The sequence below is a fragment of the Mesoplodon mirus genome, assembly GCF_964341445.2.
Source record: "Mesoplodon mirus genome assembly, chromosome: 16".
Classification (NCBI taxonomy): Eukaryota; Metazoa; Chordata; class Mammalia; order Artiodactyla; family Ziphiidae; genus Mesoplodon; species Mesoplodon mirus.
Window position 1 is genome coordinate 18,227,111 of NC_138992.1, and position 16,261 is coordinate 18,243,371.

General features: G+C 40.9%; 1 protein-coding gene across 1 annotated transcript in view; it reads right to left on the reverse strand.

Annotated features, from left to right (window-relative positions):
* Positions 1-757: 757 nt before the first annotated feature.
* Positions 758-16,261, reverse strand: part of COL14A1 (collagen type XIV alpha 1 chain) — a 229,571-nt gene continuing 214,067 nt past the window's right edge. Inside the window, exons 46-48 of the mRNA XM_082601195.1 lie at positions 5,085-5,162; positions 3,244-3,399; positions 758-1,619 (exon numbers count right to left, since the gene is read on the reverse strand). Of these exons, the coding sequence (XP_082457321.1) occupies positions 1,540-1,619; positions 3,244-3,399; positions 5,085-5,162 (314 nt within the window). The 3' untranslated portion in view covers positions 758-1,539. The remainder of the gene's footprint in view (positions 1,620-3,243; positions 3,400-5,084; positions 5,163-16,261) is intronic.

The following is a 16,261-nucleotide window of genomic DNA, read 5'->3' on the forward strand; positions in this document are numbered from 1 at the left end:
CCACTGTTGTTATCCGCTCACTGTCTTCTTTCATTTCTTGCAAAGGCAGCAAAAAATATATTTATGTTTACCTGGATCCCCAAAGGCACACATAGACCCTTTTGTTTGAATACTTTGGATGGGAAGGTCTTAAACCAATCTGTGTGGTGAGGGGACCCAAAGAAGCTCAAGAGACTTTCCTGATCCAGGAAGAATCCAGCTTCTGGTGATAAATGACCCCATCTCTACTTCTCACATTTACCTGTTATTAGGGAGATGCTACAGAGGAAAAGGAATATACGTTCAGTTTATGGTTCTCTTTCATTTCTATTTTCCACAAACAATTAATAGAACCCAAATCTTTTTCAAACACCTAGTGTTTTCCTTTATGAGCAAAAGAAAAATTATAGTTTAGAAGTTAGAATCTATTAGATTCAACCTCATTTCTTCTTTGTCTTCTAGAGTTTTTCAGGCTTTTCTTAAAACCAAAAGATAAGTTCTTTAGGCAAACATTTATTTAGCATCAGTCTTACATTTTCACAGTCATTGCTGTCTGGTAGGTTATAAATGAATAATAGAATTCTGTCAGTCTGTTAGACTCAAGTCAACTGCCTTTTTCTGTTAAGTGTCCTACCACACTCAGAATGAATGAATGAATGAATGTTTGAATGAGTGTCTAAAGGTAGGCAGCTGTCATTTTTCTGGTTAAACCTAAGCCAAGACTACAAAAGTTTAAGGTGACATATAGAAATGGAATAAAATAAAAACAATCCACATACATTGTTTAAAATTTTTATTTGCTTAAAAAAAAGAATGGAAATAGGTTTGCAAAAATATATCTGCATGTACAAAGGTAATCCATGTGGTTAAGGAGGGCAAGCTCTGGAACATACTGTTGGATAAATTGTTCATCAAAATTGGATCTTTTCCCATCACAATCAGTGGAAAGTCATTATTTTACGTGTCAAAAGCCACTGAAAAAAATTAAATCTATTTTTACAATCACCAAATTCAGAAAGGTTATATTCTAACACATATTCTTGGATACCAGTGGAGCTAGTTACCAAGTGATCTCAGAGTTGGACAGATCAATTTAGCAAGAGGTAGTTTCTCCAATCATGTCCCTTCTTTCTTTTCAGCAAGGTCATTCCTAGAGGGGATAAGGATAGACAGCATAATCTTCGAGTCCCTTTGAATTTCTGCTCTGCTGGGACCCCATTTTCCTCAAAGACAGTCATATCTGTCTTGTTGCATTTTAGGACTTGAGGTCATCTAACACAGAAAAGATTCCAGAGTTCAAACTTCTTGGCCAATTTTTCTTTGAGCATGCCATTAAAACAACAAAGAGAAATCAATCCTATGGTGTCATGGATTAAGGGGAATTTTTTAAAACATACTTTTTGTTAATAAAACAATATTATTAACAATATCCAAGGAGGAGATGTAGGCTGGTGAAATGAGCCCCCCCAAAGGTAGCATACAAACCACATAATGACATTCTTCTTGATTAAGTTGCCTTAGGAGCTTTTGCGGTTGGTCCTCCAAGTTCTCCTGAGACTATCAGATCCCAGAGCCCCACAGCTCCATGGCTTCCAGCTCATCTTGGACAGGGGTGAATTCTGGCTGATCAGGATGGGGAACTAGAGAGGAAGAGCGGGGGTGGGGACTTGATAGAACCCAGGAACCATAAATTGATATCCTCCCCTTATATGGGTCCATAGAGACATGGTCTCTAAAGTACAGAGATATCCTGCTTGGGTAGAAAGTAGTAGCTACCTTTACCCACCACACTGCTTGCACCTTTCCCAGGAGGTTTCAGATGGTTAGTGAAAGAAGGGAAGGTACAGATATACTGCAGAAATTGTTAGGAAACTAGAATCACAGCCAACTGCTTAAATATTACATGTTTTATTTACAAAAGAAACCCTGAAATATCAGCAGAATGATGAAAGAAAAATAAATTTTAAAAACCAATCTTGTGTTAGAAGTCCAACACCAGGGTGCAGTAGGGAGGGGTGGTGATCAGAGGAAGAATGGATAGTAGCGTGGTCAGGGAGAAAGATGCCCAGCAATTTGTGTGGGTACAGGAAAGAGGAGAAGACACATTTAAGTAACTATTCCTGGGCCTTCACCTAGGGAAGCTTGGGATAATTCTTGGTAGACAATCTTATACCTATGCTCAGGCTGATATGGAGCAGTTTCTATAACAACTGACACATGTGATTTGGTTAAGTTCCAGTCTTATCATTGCATGTGTTTGGAGCAGGGAGGGCAAGAAATGTGACAGTGGGCGGGTGGGGAAGCAGGTGAGGCAGGGAAACAGAGTGCCCATTGTTAGGGGCAGGAGATGGGTGGTGGTCAACAGGACAGTTCTGTATCTGCAGCCAATTGCCCAGGCCAATGTAATCAGTGGAGGAGTTCCACATCAGTGCTGGTAATCATTGTAAGGGATCAGCTCTTAATAAGGGACAGGGATATTTGAGAGAACGGGGAGGGAAGAGATGAACAGAGAAAAACACATCAGCAAAACTTTGACCAGTCCCTCTGGCAAATAAAGTTAAATTTCTTCTAAAGCAGAAACTTTAAATTCATTGGCTAATAAGCTCATTGCCCCAAAGCAGTCTTTGAACCTCTCTCTTGATGCTTCCAAGTGTGACTATGTTAGAAAATGTCCCATTACACAACCCTCCAGCATGCAGACCACAGATGTTTTCAGGAAGCATAATCTTTTCAGAATCTCAGTCTAGTAGTTAGTAAGAGGCAAGGACAGCATGGCCACTTTTGTTTCTTAAAATAATCCTTGGTGACCTCAAATGCATGCGGTGGGCAGGATGTCACCCAACAGTATCTCCAGGGCTCTCCTAATTACGGGGAAAGTTCTAAGTTTGAGGTTTCCCCAAAACAAGAGAAAAACATTAGAGGACTTCATGGCCACACCATAGAAATAACACAGAATGAGAGGCCCCAAAGAATGTTCAAACATGTCCCTCAATGATCAGATATGAGGTCAGAGGCCAAATCTGTGTGGATCGCCGTTTGGAAGCAAGGAAGACTTAGATGTGGTATTATTTTAAATGTCCTCTTCAGGGGTAACCTCTATATTAATTTGTACTTTACAGAAGATGCCTCTGGATAATTTAAAAGGTAGTGAGCAATTCAAGCTCTGCTTCCTGCCCATAATAGGTCTGCTTTTATAGCACCCTCACCATTATGATACTAAGCATAGTAAGACATTGCTCAAAGCCCACAAGGGCTGACACTTACCTCCTACGCTGTAAGCAGAACATGAAGAGGGGTCGCAGTATCCAGGCTGGCCAGAAGGACCTTGTGGTCCAGGCACCCCCAAGTGACCTGGTGGACCCCTTGGTCCAGGAGAGCCAGGGGGTCCAGGGCTTCCTGGTCGACTTTCCCCGGAAGGTCCTACGAAGTACCCACCAATGAAAAGAGTTGGTCTTTTATCATCACAGGGTGAGTTTTCAGACTACCAAGAAGTAAACTAACTCTTACAAGAAGGCATATTACACATCTTAACAACTAGGGTGATCTGCCTCTCTCTACTCATTGAGTTCTATTCCTGAACTGGATTTCCCGGACAGAGGATCATACTTCAATCACATGTTCTCCTGGAGGTCAATGCTTTCAATCAGCTCAGGAAACCAGAAAGCAAGATGTAGTCTTTTTTTTTTTTTATCACCTCCTGGTTATGAAAAGGAAAGGAGCATACCACTGTCAATCTTGTTTTATTTTTGGAGCTTCTGTTTCCCAATGCAGGTTCCTTATGAATTCAATGTATGGCCATGCACACACACACACACACACACACACACATACATGTGCACACACACATGAACAAACTTGATCTCAACCTTATAACTTATCCTGGTTTATGGCCCCAGATAATTGGAATAAATTAGTCTAAATTTGAAAGAAATTATACTGGAGGAGAAAAATGAGAATTCTGAAATTGGACCCAATATACGAGTCCAAAATTTCTTTAGGCTAGCTTGAATCAATTGAGAATTTACACTGAGTGAAAGTGAGAGGGGGATTAAAATTTTTGTGAATTTAAGAAGTACGTCAGTCTGGAATTTTTCTGGTTTATGTGTTTGTTTTGTTTTGCTTTAGGCCTGGATTCCAACAGTGTTTAGAAGGCCTTTTTCAACTAGAAATGAAACTCTTCGACTAGAACCAAAATGAAAATTAGGAACATGTACCACCTTACATTTGAAAAGCGTTGTGACTCTCAGATGCATTCAGTTTCGTTCAATTAACATTCACCAACCACTCATTCTGTGTAAGGCACGAGCTAGATCAGTTCCTCATACAATCTCTAATAACAGGAGTATTTATACTCAAAGTGAATCCATTGCATTAGGAATCTCTCCTACAAAAGGTATTTTCCAAAATCATCATTAGGTTGGAAAGAAAAATCGGTAAGTCATTTGATTCAATATGGCTAAGACGGGGATTGTAAATATACAGTAGAATTGTAAACTTATAACTTTAATAACAGAGTATGATCATCTGGAAGCCATTCTAAAAGCACATAGTAAAATACACAAAACTCATTCAGTAAGGTGACCATGGTGGCAGAAACTATGAGTGTTCATCAAATATCCATGCATTCCCCTAGATTTTGAGACTCCCTTACAGGTCGGCTGGGCCTTTATGGCTAGTTTCAGCCAGTGAAATATGACTGGAAATGACATCTTTCATCCTGCATTCAAGAAGTTGATATGCCTCCTTTATCTTTCTCCTCAAGACCTTTTGTTCCAAAATGGGGGGAAAGTTACCCTACCCACATCAAACTTTGCATAAGTATCAATCCACTAAGCATTGGGGATTGATTTGTTACGACAGCATAGCCTAGCCCAGCCTAACTCATGCAACCAATAAGATCCCAGAATATGCTGTATCCTTGGGGGCTTGTGTATTGGGAGGTTCGTTACCAACAAACTGGCCTTCCAATGAAAGGAACGAGAAATATAGCCATTCCAGTTGGACACAAGGATGTAATATGGCCATTTGCCTCACCTGCAATGTCAAGTGAATATAAAGATTTAGGATTTCCATCTTGCAGTTTCCTATTAGGTAGGAAGAGTTACCTGCTGGCCCAGGGGGGCCTCTTGGACCTTGGGTTCCAATGCCTGGATTTCCTTTATCTCCCTTCACACCAGTTAAACCTATTCAAAAAAAGAAGAAAAAAGAAAGAAAGAAAAGAAAAGAAAAGTTCTCCTTAAAAGGAAATCTGGGTGGTTCTGTTTTTCTGGGTTTCGAAAGGACATCGCTGATGAAGACAATCATGAGGGTTGATTTAGGGTTATGGTTATCATGGGACTTTTAAATTAAATCCTGACACTGGTGACTTCTGCACAACCACATACAGAAGGCTGGCTCTGTATCTGAGCTTGTCCTCTGTATTTGTAATACTGCAAGTTTATCGGCCTCCCTCCCACTGAAGTGGCTCAGCCTGCAGGGATCTGGCCTGTGACTTTGCACGCACCAGGCCATTGGACGTATGCAGTTGGCACTCCACGAGTAACACAATAGAAATCACAAGTGGACATATCTAACATTTTCCTTTTGGTCCACCCTGTAATGTATCTGCAAAAGGCATGAATTATAATTAGGCAGCAAATTTCTAAAGAGCGTGAGTTTCCATTAAAAACTTGGAAGCTTCAGGACAGCCTGTGTTTGATTTGGCTGATTCAGCCCCATAAAAATCTAAACCTATTCATGTTTCTTTTCCACTGAACAAACTTCTTATTCCAAATAATTTATGGTGTTGTTAACAAACTATACATTTTTACAGGCAGAAAAACAGAGAAATTCATGCTCTGACACCTCATCTTCCAAATGGGTTGTATCACAAGACTGCTGAACAGGTGACAGCATGCTATATTGAGGCCCGATTCATCAGACAGAGAGAAGAATCAGACTTGGGTCTGGGTTACCCTGGCTTGCATCACAGAAAGTCTCTAGTATCTGTTTTCCATGTACAACAATACTTTGAAATAATAGAATGCAGAACTACATCTCTTCGCAATTACAAAGAAATTATGTGTGAACTGGCAAAGCCTAGGAGGGAACATAAATAAAGGAAAATAATTTGATAGGCAGCAGGCATGCAAGTGATCTAAAGTGTTTAAACTTACAAATAACTTTTTTTTTCCATTCTAAGTGCAATACATATTCACTGTAGGCAAATTAGAAGATACAAAAAGCAAGGACTCCAGTCCTAGAAAATAATCACTTTTAACATCTTGGTTTGTAAGTTCCAGAAAGAAAGGTATTGATGTAGTATTTGCTCTGGGAATAGCAGTTTTTTTCTACACTGCACATACTGATTGTCCTTTCGTTTGAAGTTTTGATGTCTGCTGTGTTCCTTGTTGACCACCTCTTGGATCAAGGTATACCCATCACCTTTCAAAAAGCCCTTCTTCCTTGTTAGCGGTCCTCAGGGCTGCTCCATCCACCTCAATGCTTTCCTAACATCCATGCCTATTGCATGTGGCCTTGGTGGTGTTTTCTGAGCTCACAAAAGACCAGTACTGCAGGAAGAGGGCAGAGTACTGACCACCGAGCCTCTGACCTCCTGTTCTGAGACTCACTCTTCTCCTAGGAACTGACAGGAAGAGAGTTATTTCTCAAAAGTAAAACTACAATCATATCTGAGTTTAAAAATCACATAACTTACTCAGACAAGCCAACATCTAATGCTCAATTGCTAAATCAAGTTGTTCAGACAGAAAATCACCATGAGTACGTCTACTGGGTGTTACCCAAATAGCTACTAGTTTAGCTAACCGGGTAATAATTGGAGTGGGTACTTTTCTTTTTTTGCTTTTTATTTATTTGTTTTATTTTTGGCTGTGTTGGGTCTTCATTGCTGCGTGTGGGCTTTCTCTAGTTGCAGCGAGCGGAGGCTACGCTTCATTGTGGTGCGTGGGATTCTCATTGTAGTGGCTTCTCGTTGCGGAGCACGGGCTCTAGGCGTGCGGGCTTCAGTAGTTGTGGCACGTGGGCTCAGTAGTTGTGGCGCATGGGCTTAGTTGCTCCGCAGCATGTGGGATCTTCCCGAACCAGGGCTCAAACCTGTGTCCCCTGCATTGGCAGGCAGATTCTTAACTACTGTGCCACCAGAGAAGTCCTGTGAGTACTGTTTTTAATAGGAGGTACATGCTCCCTCACTTGCGAACAATTGTGCCCTAACGTGCATCTGGAAATTTAGCAGAAATAGCCTCTTCTTCTGTGGGAGTTGCAGTTGCTTTCCCCACAGGGAACCACTGATTTTTAAAGAATTAGAACACAAGAAAATACACTGATGACTAACAGCAGTCTGCATGATTAAATGCACAGTTGACTCAGAGGTCTCCCGTGACCTTACAGTACCTAAGGATCAATGGTAAGGACATGGCTTCTCGGGGATTCTCCACAAGTGGAAGACATAGGCTGAAGATGACATCCAGGACAGTATCCTTGGGAATAAGCCCCTGATAAGAGTTTCCTGACCTATCCTTTGCTTATTCACAAAGAAAGCAAAAGGTGGGGAAGACTGGGGAATAGAACATCTGGTTGTTTTAATTTTCTACTTATGTAGAGAAAAGCAAGTGGCATTTGTTATTATCTGCAATACAAGTCAAAGTAAGAGAGGAAGGTCCTCAAAAGAATATTCCAGCCCCTCAAGATGCCTTAAAAGAAAAAAAAGAAAGCCTTTAAGGATGTAGTTATATATTAACAGAGAATTTTAGATTTCCTTATCCTTGAAGTTATGAAATGTTCCAACTACATGTAGGCCAATATATCAATATTTGTCTATGTCTTCACTTATGTTTCTCAGACTGAAGGAATACTCAGGTCTATGACAACTGATAAATCTTTTGGAATGAAGAAAACATGTTAAAAAACACCATTTAAGGGACTTCCCTGGTGGCCCAGTGGTTGAGAATCCGCCTGCCAATGCAGGGGACATGGGTTCGAGCCCTGGTCTGGGAAGATCCCATATGCCACAGAGCAACTAAGCCCGTGTGCCACAACTACTGAGCCTGTGCTCCAGAGCCTGTGAGCCACAACTACTGAGCCCGTGTGCCACAACTACTGAAGCCTGCGAGCCTAGAGCCCGTGCTCTGCAACAAGAGAAGCCACCACAGTGAGAAGCCTGCGCACCGCAACAAAGAGTAGCCCCCGCTCGCCCCAACTAGAGAAAGCCCGCGTGAAAACGAAGACCCAAAGCAGCCAAAAATAAATACATATATACATACATACATACATAAATTGAGTAAAAAAAAAAAAACAACCACTATTTAAGTACCTAAGATGAGGACTGAAATTGAAGGCTAAGCTTAGAGACCTCAGATCTCTAAGAATAGAACTGGATATACTTTTGATAAGCCTTGTAGGCTGTAATTAAAAGGAAGGAAATCAAATGTTCTAAAATGTCAGCCTGTGACTGTCCATGAAATGACAATAAAGTCTGGGCATAGTCATTCATTACAGACAAAATGCAGTCATCGCCCATAATAAGGGCTCCCTCATACATCTCTTTTGTGAGGGTCCAAGGTGGGGCCATTTGGTGCTGAGATGGGGTCACCAGAGCTAAGTACCATCATCCTTTCCACAAGACGAACTCCTGAGTTCACAGGATATTCCCTCCTGAAATACCCTTTCCACCTTGGGTGTCTCTATAAATACTCCTCATTCTTAAAGACTCAACTCAAAGCTTCTTTACAACCACAACAGGCAGAAGCACAACAAATTCAAGGATTATCTATCTCCATCATGGCTACATCCCCCACATTTCTATGGTGCCTTCCACATAGTACCTAACCCACAAATATTTACTGAATGAACAAATGAATGAATGAATGAGTGATTTGCTTCCATATTACCTGTGCCTCCTTTGGCTCTTATCCCATTGCATTGCTTGTTCTCATGTTCATTTCGCCTGGCACCATGAGCCTGATGACTGCAGGGACCATGCCTTATTTATTACTCAAGTGTCAGATCCAAGCACAATCTCACACATAGTAGGTGTCCAGTAAATACTGGAAGGCTAACTGAATGACTGACTGTCTACACCAAAATGCAGCTGACTGTTAAAAGGCAAGCATGACCTTTGAAGGATCAAAAAAGAAATTTCTTAGGCTGGAACTCTGCTTTTACTTTCACATGCCTGGCTTTTGTGAAAACTGTTTTTTTCTGACAAGTTCCTTATGTGGCAATATTAAGTACTAACATCATTTAGAGATGAGTATCATGGACTCCAATTAAATTTAAGTTTCTGTCATTTTAAAAAAAATGAGCATAGGGACTTCCCTGGTGGTGAAGTGGTTGAGAGTACACCTGCCAATGCAGGGGACACGGGTTTGAGCTCTGGTCCAGGAAGATCCCACATGCTGTGGAGCAACTAAGCCTGTGCTCCACAACTACTGAGCCTGCGCTCTAAAGCCTGCGAGCCACAACTACTGAGCCCACACGCTACAACTACTGAAGCCCGTGTGCCCAGAACCTGTGTTCACAACAAGAGAAGCCACTGCAATGAGAAGCCCGTGCACCACAATGAAGAGTAGCCCCCGCTCACTGCAACTAGAGAAAGCCTGCATGCAGCAACAAAGACCCAACGCAGCCAAAAATAAATAAATAAAATTTTTTTAAAAATTGAGCATAGCTGATATAAATGAAGATCTAACTTACTAAAAATATGATTTAGCTAAGATTAAAATATCCTTAGTTTTCTGTGAAGTTACCAAAAATATTTAGAATAGAATAAAATCTTTTCTATTAATTTGTTCATTCTTTTTTCTTTTTTAACGAGAATTTTTATGATCTACTCTCTTAGATCTTACTCTCATTAAAATTTTAAGATCTTACTCTCTTCTTTCTTTCTTTTTTGAAACTTTTAAAATAGACTTTACTTTTTTAGAGCAGTCTTATGATCACAACAATACTGAATAGAAAGTAGAGAGAGTTCCCGAATATCCCCACCCCCTACACTTGCATGGCCTCCGCCATTATCAACATCCCTCAGTAGAGTGGTATATTTGTCATATTCTTTCTTTTTTAAAAGTCTCATTAGAAACCACAACAGGGCTACCTGATTCTCCCTTACTACTAATCTAACACTGACCCTCCACTATTTTCTTTTACAGATCTACTAAGGCAGAGACATGTTTGTTCTAGTTCATCATTATATTCCTAGTACCAGGCACATATTAGTCACTCAAGAAATATGATGAATGAATGAAATACAAGGTCTGATTGCAGATTTTGACAAACCAAGAATGTGACCAGTTGGTGTGTCAGCTATTCCTATAAATGGCCTCACCAGGTTTTGAATGCTAGATGCTTTACATGTATAAACTCACTTAGTCTTCACAAGAACCAAGATGGCAGGCACTACTCTTAACCTTAAAAGAGGCCTGTGATTCAGAAAGGTTAAGTCATTTGTCCTTAGCTAGTAAGTAACAGAGCCAAGATTTCAACATAGGCAGGTTGATTCTGAGGCCTATACACTTAACCAAAACACTCCCAGCCTCTCCATCCCAAGCTGGACCTAGAGGCTGAGTTTGTCTTGTTTGCTGTAGTCATGGCTTCCTGAACTGCCTGTCCAATCAATCTGCACATTTTCTCTGGTCCCACACTCAGAAATCAGTCTTGTGGTTATCATATTTCCTCAACTTACTTCCCTTGGTTTACACACTTGCCCTCTGCTCTGAGCAATACTTGGGGTTGATTTTAATAGGATTTATCCTGCTCACACTGATGACTTGCCCAGGCTCTGGCCTTTGGTTATCAGGTTCCTATTTTCCTTGGCCTGTTGGCCTCTGAGTGGGAAGATTTTACCCATTTCTATGGTCCCATGACCACACCAAGCACTCAGGCTGGAGTCTCATGCTACTCCATGGAGCAGAGACATTCCCTCTTTATTCCAGACATTCTGAGCAACTCTCAGAATTTATGCCCAGGCAGATATGCAAGACCTGGGTCATGTTTTCATTGTAATTCTACCAAGAAGCCACAGAAAATGTGAGACAAGGCTTCAGCTATGTTATTATATTGTCTGTTGCCTCGGAAATGGCTGGTGATAAATTCCAAGTATAGTCTGTTTTTCATTCAGTATATGCTTGAATGCCTGCTAGGTACAAGGTACTGGATCAAGTACCTAGCTACAAGGTGGCAGATTAATTGGACTCAATCCAGCAAGTATTTTATGTCCTTTTCCAGGCTCTGCTATTTTTACATGCTTGGCCCATAGGATTAGTACCAGCATGTGGAGCTCCACATTTTGTGCTATGGTGGCCAAGACTGGAAAATACATATTGGTTTTAAATGTAAAAGAATCTTTGCAAACCATTGCTAAGGGTCCCTCTCCCTATTGCCTTTTTCATAAAACAACTAGCCATCTAGTATGCCTCTATAATTCAGGGCTCAGCCAGGGAAAGGTAAACCACTCTAGATCTTTCAGGCAGAGGGAATTTAATACAGGGATTTGGTTACATGGGTGACAGAAGTACTGAGAAACCAAATAGAAATGATGAGGCAACCCATAACATTAGCAACAGCAGGAAGCAACTATCACCCCTAGGTGTGCAGGGACAAAGAGAGGAAATGGTGTGCCTGGAGCCTTCTGGTAGGATCTAGAATGAGAGTGAGAGAGGCTCCAGTGGAAGCAGGAGCCACACAGGGGCTGTAGCCACAGCTGGAGTGGCAGAGGAGGCAGGGGTGGGGCTAGGAGGAGAAATAGTCTGACTTCTCTCCTCCTCTTACCCTCTAATCCTCTGCAGTGCCCCCCATTGGCTGAACCTGCTCAGGAGCAGAGGGCAAAGAAGGCTGGAAACACAGTGATGCACAGCTAAAGGAGGGAGAGGAGCAAACCGAAAGCAAACTCCCAGTCCAGTCCTAATAGCAGATACTGAGAATTCAGAGTCAAAATCTTCTTTCCTGCCTGTCACAGGTTACCATGCAGTAGAGAAAACAAAGGAGTAGCTATAATGCGGTATGAGAATTGCAACAACAAAATATGAGGGCATCAAATTGAGGCATCTGTGGGGAATCTCAGAATGTTTTCCAATAGAGCTGACCATTGGACTTAAGTCTTGAAGAGCAGGCATTAGCCAAGGAAAGAAGGGATGGATGGAAACGCACATGCAAAGGCTTGCTGATGAGAGAGAACAGGGAGTGCCTGGGGAGCTAGAAATGGTTGGAATAGCTTTGGCAGCTGCTGGCTGGGGAGTGGTCTAGGTCACATCAGGACAAATTTTGTGTATCGGACTGAAATTGAATATGGGCCCTTACGTGCATAGAACTCCTTCAATACTTTCTACCTACCCTTTTTTTCCTTTTTTTTTTTTTTTTTTTTGTAGTAAGTCATACTATTTTTCTTAAAGAGGAACTCAAACTGTTTAAGCTTCGGGACCCACAAAACCTGGGTCTGCCTCTGCTGGATGCTACAAAGCAATACAACTGGCTGAGGTGGACCAGAATCCCACAGAGCTCAACCCCACCAACAAACACTGTGCCAGTCGCACTTGAAAAGCTGAGGAAAACGCACTGAATCATTAAGTAGTGCTACCCAGTAGCCAAAGGAACCCACTAACCAGATCAAGAGCAAGACAACAGGATAGTTTGCACCTCAATGTTTTCTATCACTCAGAGACATGACAATATAGGCAGGAAGTCCTCAGGTCTTTTGACCACAGACCTCTAAATTAGACCCACTTACATTTGGGCAGTGGAGGGCAGGGGGAATCACAGAGGGAGGAGGCAGTGAAGGAGGGAGAAGGGAGGAGAGAGGAGAGAAGATGATGAGGTACCCAACTCATCCTCACACACTAACCCTATCTCGTTGTTTGCAGGTTGACAGTTCACAGCTGCAGGGGTGGAGCAAAAGAGAACAGGGATTAAATAGGGCACCAGGAATCCTGGTGTTTTGTCCATCTGGTTTTGCCATTGATATTATGACCTCATAGGTACATAATAAGAATGTCAGACCAAATGCCAATCTATCACTTTCAGCTCCAAAGTTTTGATTGCTCTTCCTCAAATGCCATATCATTTCCAGCATTGACTGTTGGGAAAATGATAAATGATACAAAGTTAGCAGGAAAATGAGCCAGTTGCTATAGCTTAAAAAATGAGTGTTGTAGGTTCAGCATGAATATTCAGCCATTTGATGGTATTTAAATAGATATTTAAATTAGAGCTTGGTCTGGTCTTTATTCTTTACAGAGCTGAAAAGTGATGTGATGCTCTCCACTCTCGGAAAAGCAGGGAGTTTTGTCAGGGCATCAGGACAAGGCCAGGGACTATGGAGTTTAAAACAAAATGTGTTACGGCCAACAGCCCTTCATAATAAGCATGAAGAATCACTATTAAGATAAATACATCCTATATCTAGGATCCTCATCATGTTTTTCCAAGCTAGTAAAAAGTCCAGAAAAGCCAAATTACATTGCTATATTCACATAATAATTTAATGTCAAAGTTAAATCTAGAACCAATGAAAATGGAAAGGGTTAATGAATATATCTTCTCTAAGTATGTTTTCACCCACCTACAAAAATGCATTTGGTATACTTATTTATTATAATGTATTTATTGCTTTAAAAGCCATGTCAAAAAATTCACTGAAAATGGTTTATCATGGCTAATATAAACAGCTTTAGTTTTATCCTATAAACTAGTACATGGTATACTTCCATTTCACTTGTTTATGTTCAAGGCCAGAAATTTAGAAAATGACAAAGTACATTTCTACATTTAAAAGATAGGGGGGGCCTCCCTGGTGGCGCAGTGGTTGAGAGTCCGCCTGCCGATGCAGGGGATACGGGTTCGTGCCCCGGTCTGGGAGGATCCCATATGCCGCGGAGCGGCTGGGCCCGTGAGCCATGGCCGCTGAGCCTGTGTGTCCGGAGCCTGTGCTCCGCAACGGGAGAGGCCACAACAGTGAGAGGCCCGCGTACAGCAAAAAAATAAATAAATAAATAAATAAAAGATAGGGAGTGTGGAAAAGAGAATTGGATGAAGGACGTCAAAACGTACATACTTCCACTTATAAGATAAATAAGTACTAGGGATGGAAAGTATGCCATGATAAAAATAATTAATACTGCTGTGCATTATATATGCAAATTGTCAAGAGAGTAAATCCTAAGAGAAAAATATTTTCACAAGAAAAAAACATTTTTTTCCAATTTCTTTAATTTTGTATATATACGAGATAATGGATGTTCACTAAACTTACTATGGTAACCATTTCATGGCGTACGTAAGCCAAATCATTATGCTATATGCCTTAAGCTTATACAGTGTATGTTAATTATATCTCAATAAAACTGGAAGAAAAATGATAAAAAATAAAGTAAAGGGAGTCTCTTTCTCTATTTCCAGATTATTTGTGTGTGCACATGCGCGCGCGCGCACACACACACACAGAGGCAATATAGGCAGAAGATCCTTTGACCTTTTTACCACAGACATCTAAATTAGACACACTTAAATTTGGGCACTGAAAAATCCAATGCTTTTTCTATGCATTTAGGAAATGCATATAAAATATACCCAGTATAACCAAAACTACTATTTAAAAATTTCACCCTGCTTTTCTGGCTAAAATTATATGATGATGGTTTGAAGAAAATGCTGACGTTGTCAACTTGGCAGTCCTTGGCTATTAACAGGATGTCTTTAGATTGATGAACTAAACCACATGGGCTTCTGCTTTTATCATGGCTCTAGGGTTGAATGAGAAATGGCAGCCAAAAAGCTAGCCAAGTGGTAATTAACACCATAAATCACTTATGAGTCATGAAATAACTATCAGATAACAGGTATTATGAGGAATAAAAGGAAAACAGACATTAAATTTGGTTTGTGGGGAGCATGTGGTCTCATTGGTGAAACAGGATTAACAGAGGTGAAACCAATAAAGGACAATTCAAGAAAGTATATTCTACCTTGGTGCTAAATGACATGTTTTACACAGTAATGAGGTAGGGATCAGCCATCCATTCATTTGTCAAATATGTGTTCAGGCTCCTTTGTGGAGGATGCAGAGATGAAAGGCACAGTCCCATTCAAGGAACTCACAGTCCAGCGGGAAGACGGAGAAGCACACCAACAATTACAATATAATGGGAAACTGCTATGGTGGAGGCATGTGTTTGGGGACCAGGGAGTACAAACGAGAGAGATGTTACTCAGATCTTCCACCTGTTCATCCAGTTGGAATAATGTAGTGTAGCAACAACAAACACACTGGCCAAACAAATGAACCACAGTGAGGGATGAGTGGTCTGGCAGAGCTGACTCTTGAGATGAGTTTCAAAATTTGAGTCTGAATGAGCCAGAGGAAAAAAGAGAGTTCTGGGGAGTCAGAATAGCATGTGAAAATCCATGAAAGGCTATAAGAACAGGGCACAACAGGAATCAGCACTGAGTATGGAAAGGAAAAGGCATGTATGAAGATGTGGTAAACCAAAATAGTGGTCTGAATTCTTCACTATTCTGCAATAGAATTATGCATCTGTTCTCTTGCAACAGGCTCATGCATTTCCCTATCCCTTGGATTTTGACTTGGCCGTGTGACTTGCTTCAACCAATGGGATATCAGTGGGCAATGATGTGAATAGAGGTTTGAAATATGACTGGTGGGTGGGTTGCCCTGTTTATTTCTGCCAATGCCATAAGGAGAACATACTCTAGGGAGCCACTGCTCCCCCCAGCCAGGGCCCCAGCAGAGCAGAGCTGCCCTTGCCTCCCACAGACATGTAGTGAGAAATAATATCTATTGTTGCATGTTACTGAGATTTTTGTGGTTTGTTATGCAGCAAAAGCTGACTCGTACTGAGAGCCCTGAGGAGTTCAGTTTGGCTAGAGCAAAGGATACAGACTTGAAGTGAAGCTGACTGGAAAACATAACCCGGGACTACACAAAGATATCTTCCTGAGATGGCATTAACATTGGGCAGTATTTCCATCATATTACCCATTACTAAGACAAGGACTGAAATCCAATGTAAAGAATCTGCTACAACCTACTACACAGACATTCCAGTTAAGGATTTCAAAAAAATTTTAAGCTACAGAAACAACTATATCAGTTTTCATGGCAAAAAGAAAACAAAACAACAGTTACAGTTTTTTGTTACTGTAATAGTCATATTACAGTAGTACGAAGAGTGGAGACACAATTTAATGACAATTTTAATTTGTCAATGACTTTTTAAAATAATTATTTGTGTTTGACTGGCAAATGATTTTATCCTGATTACAATGAATTCCA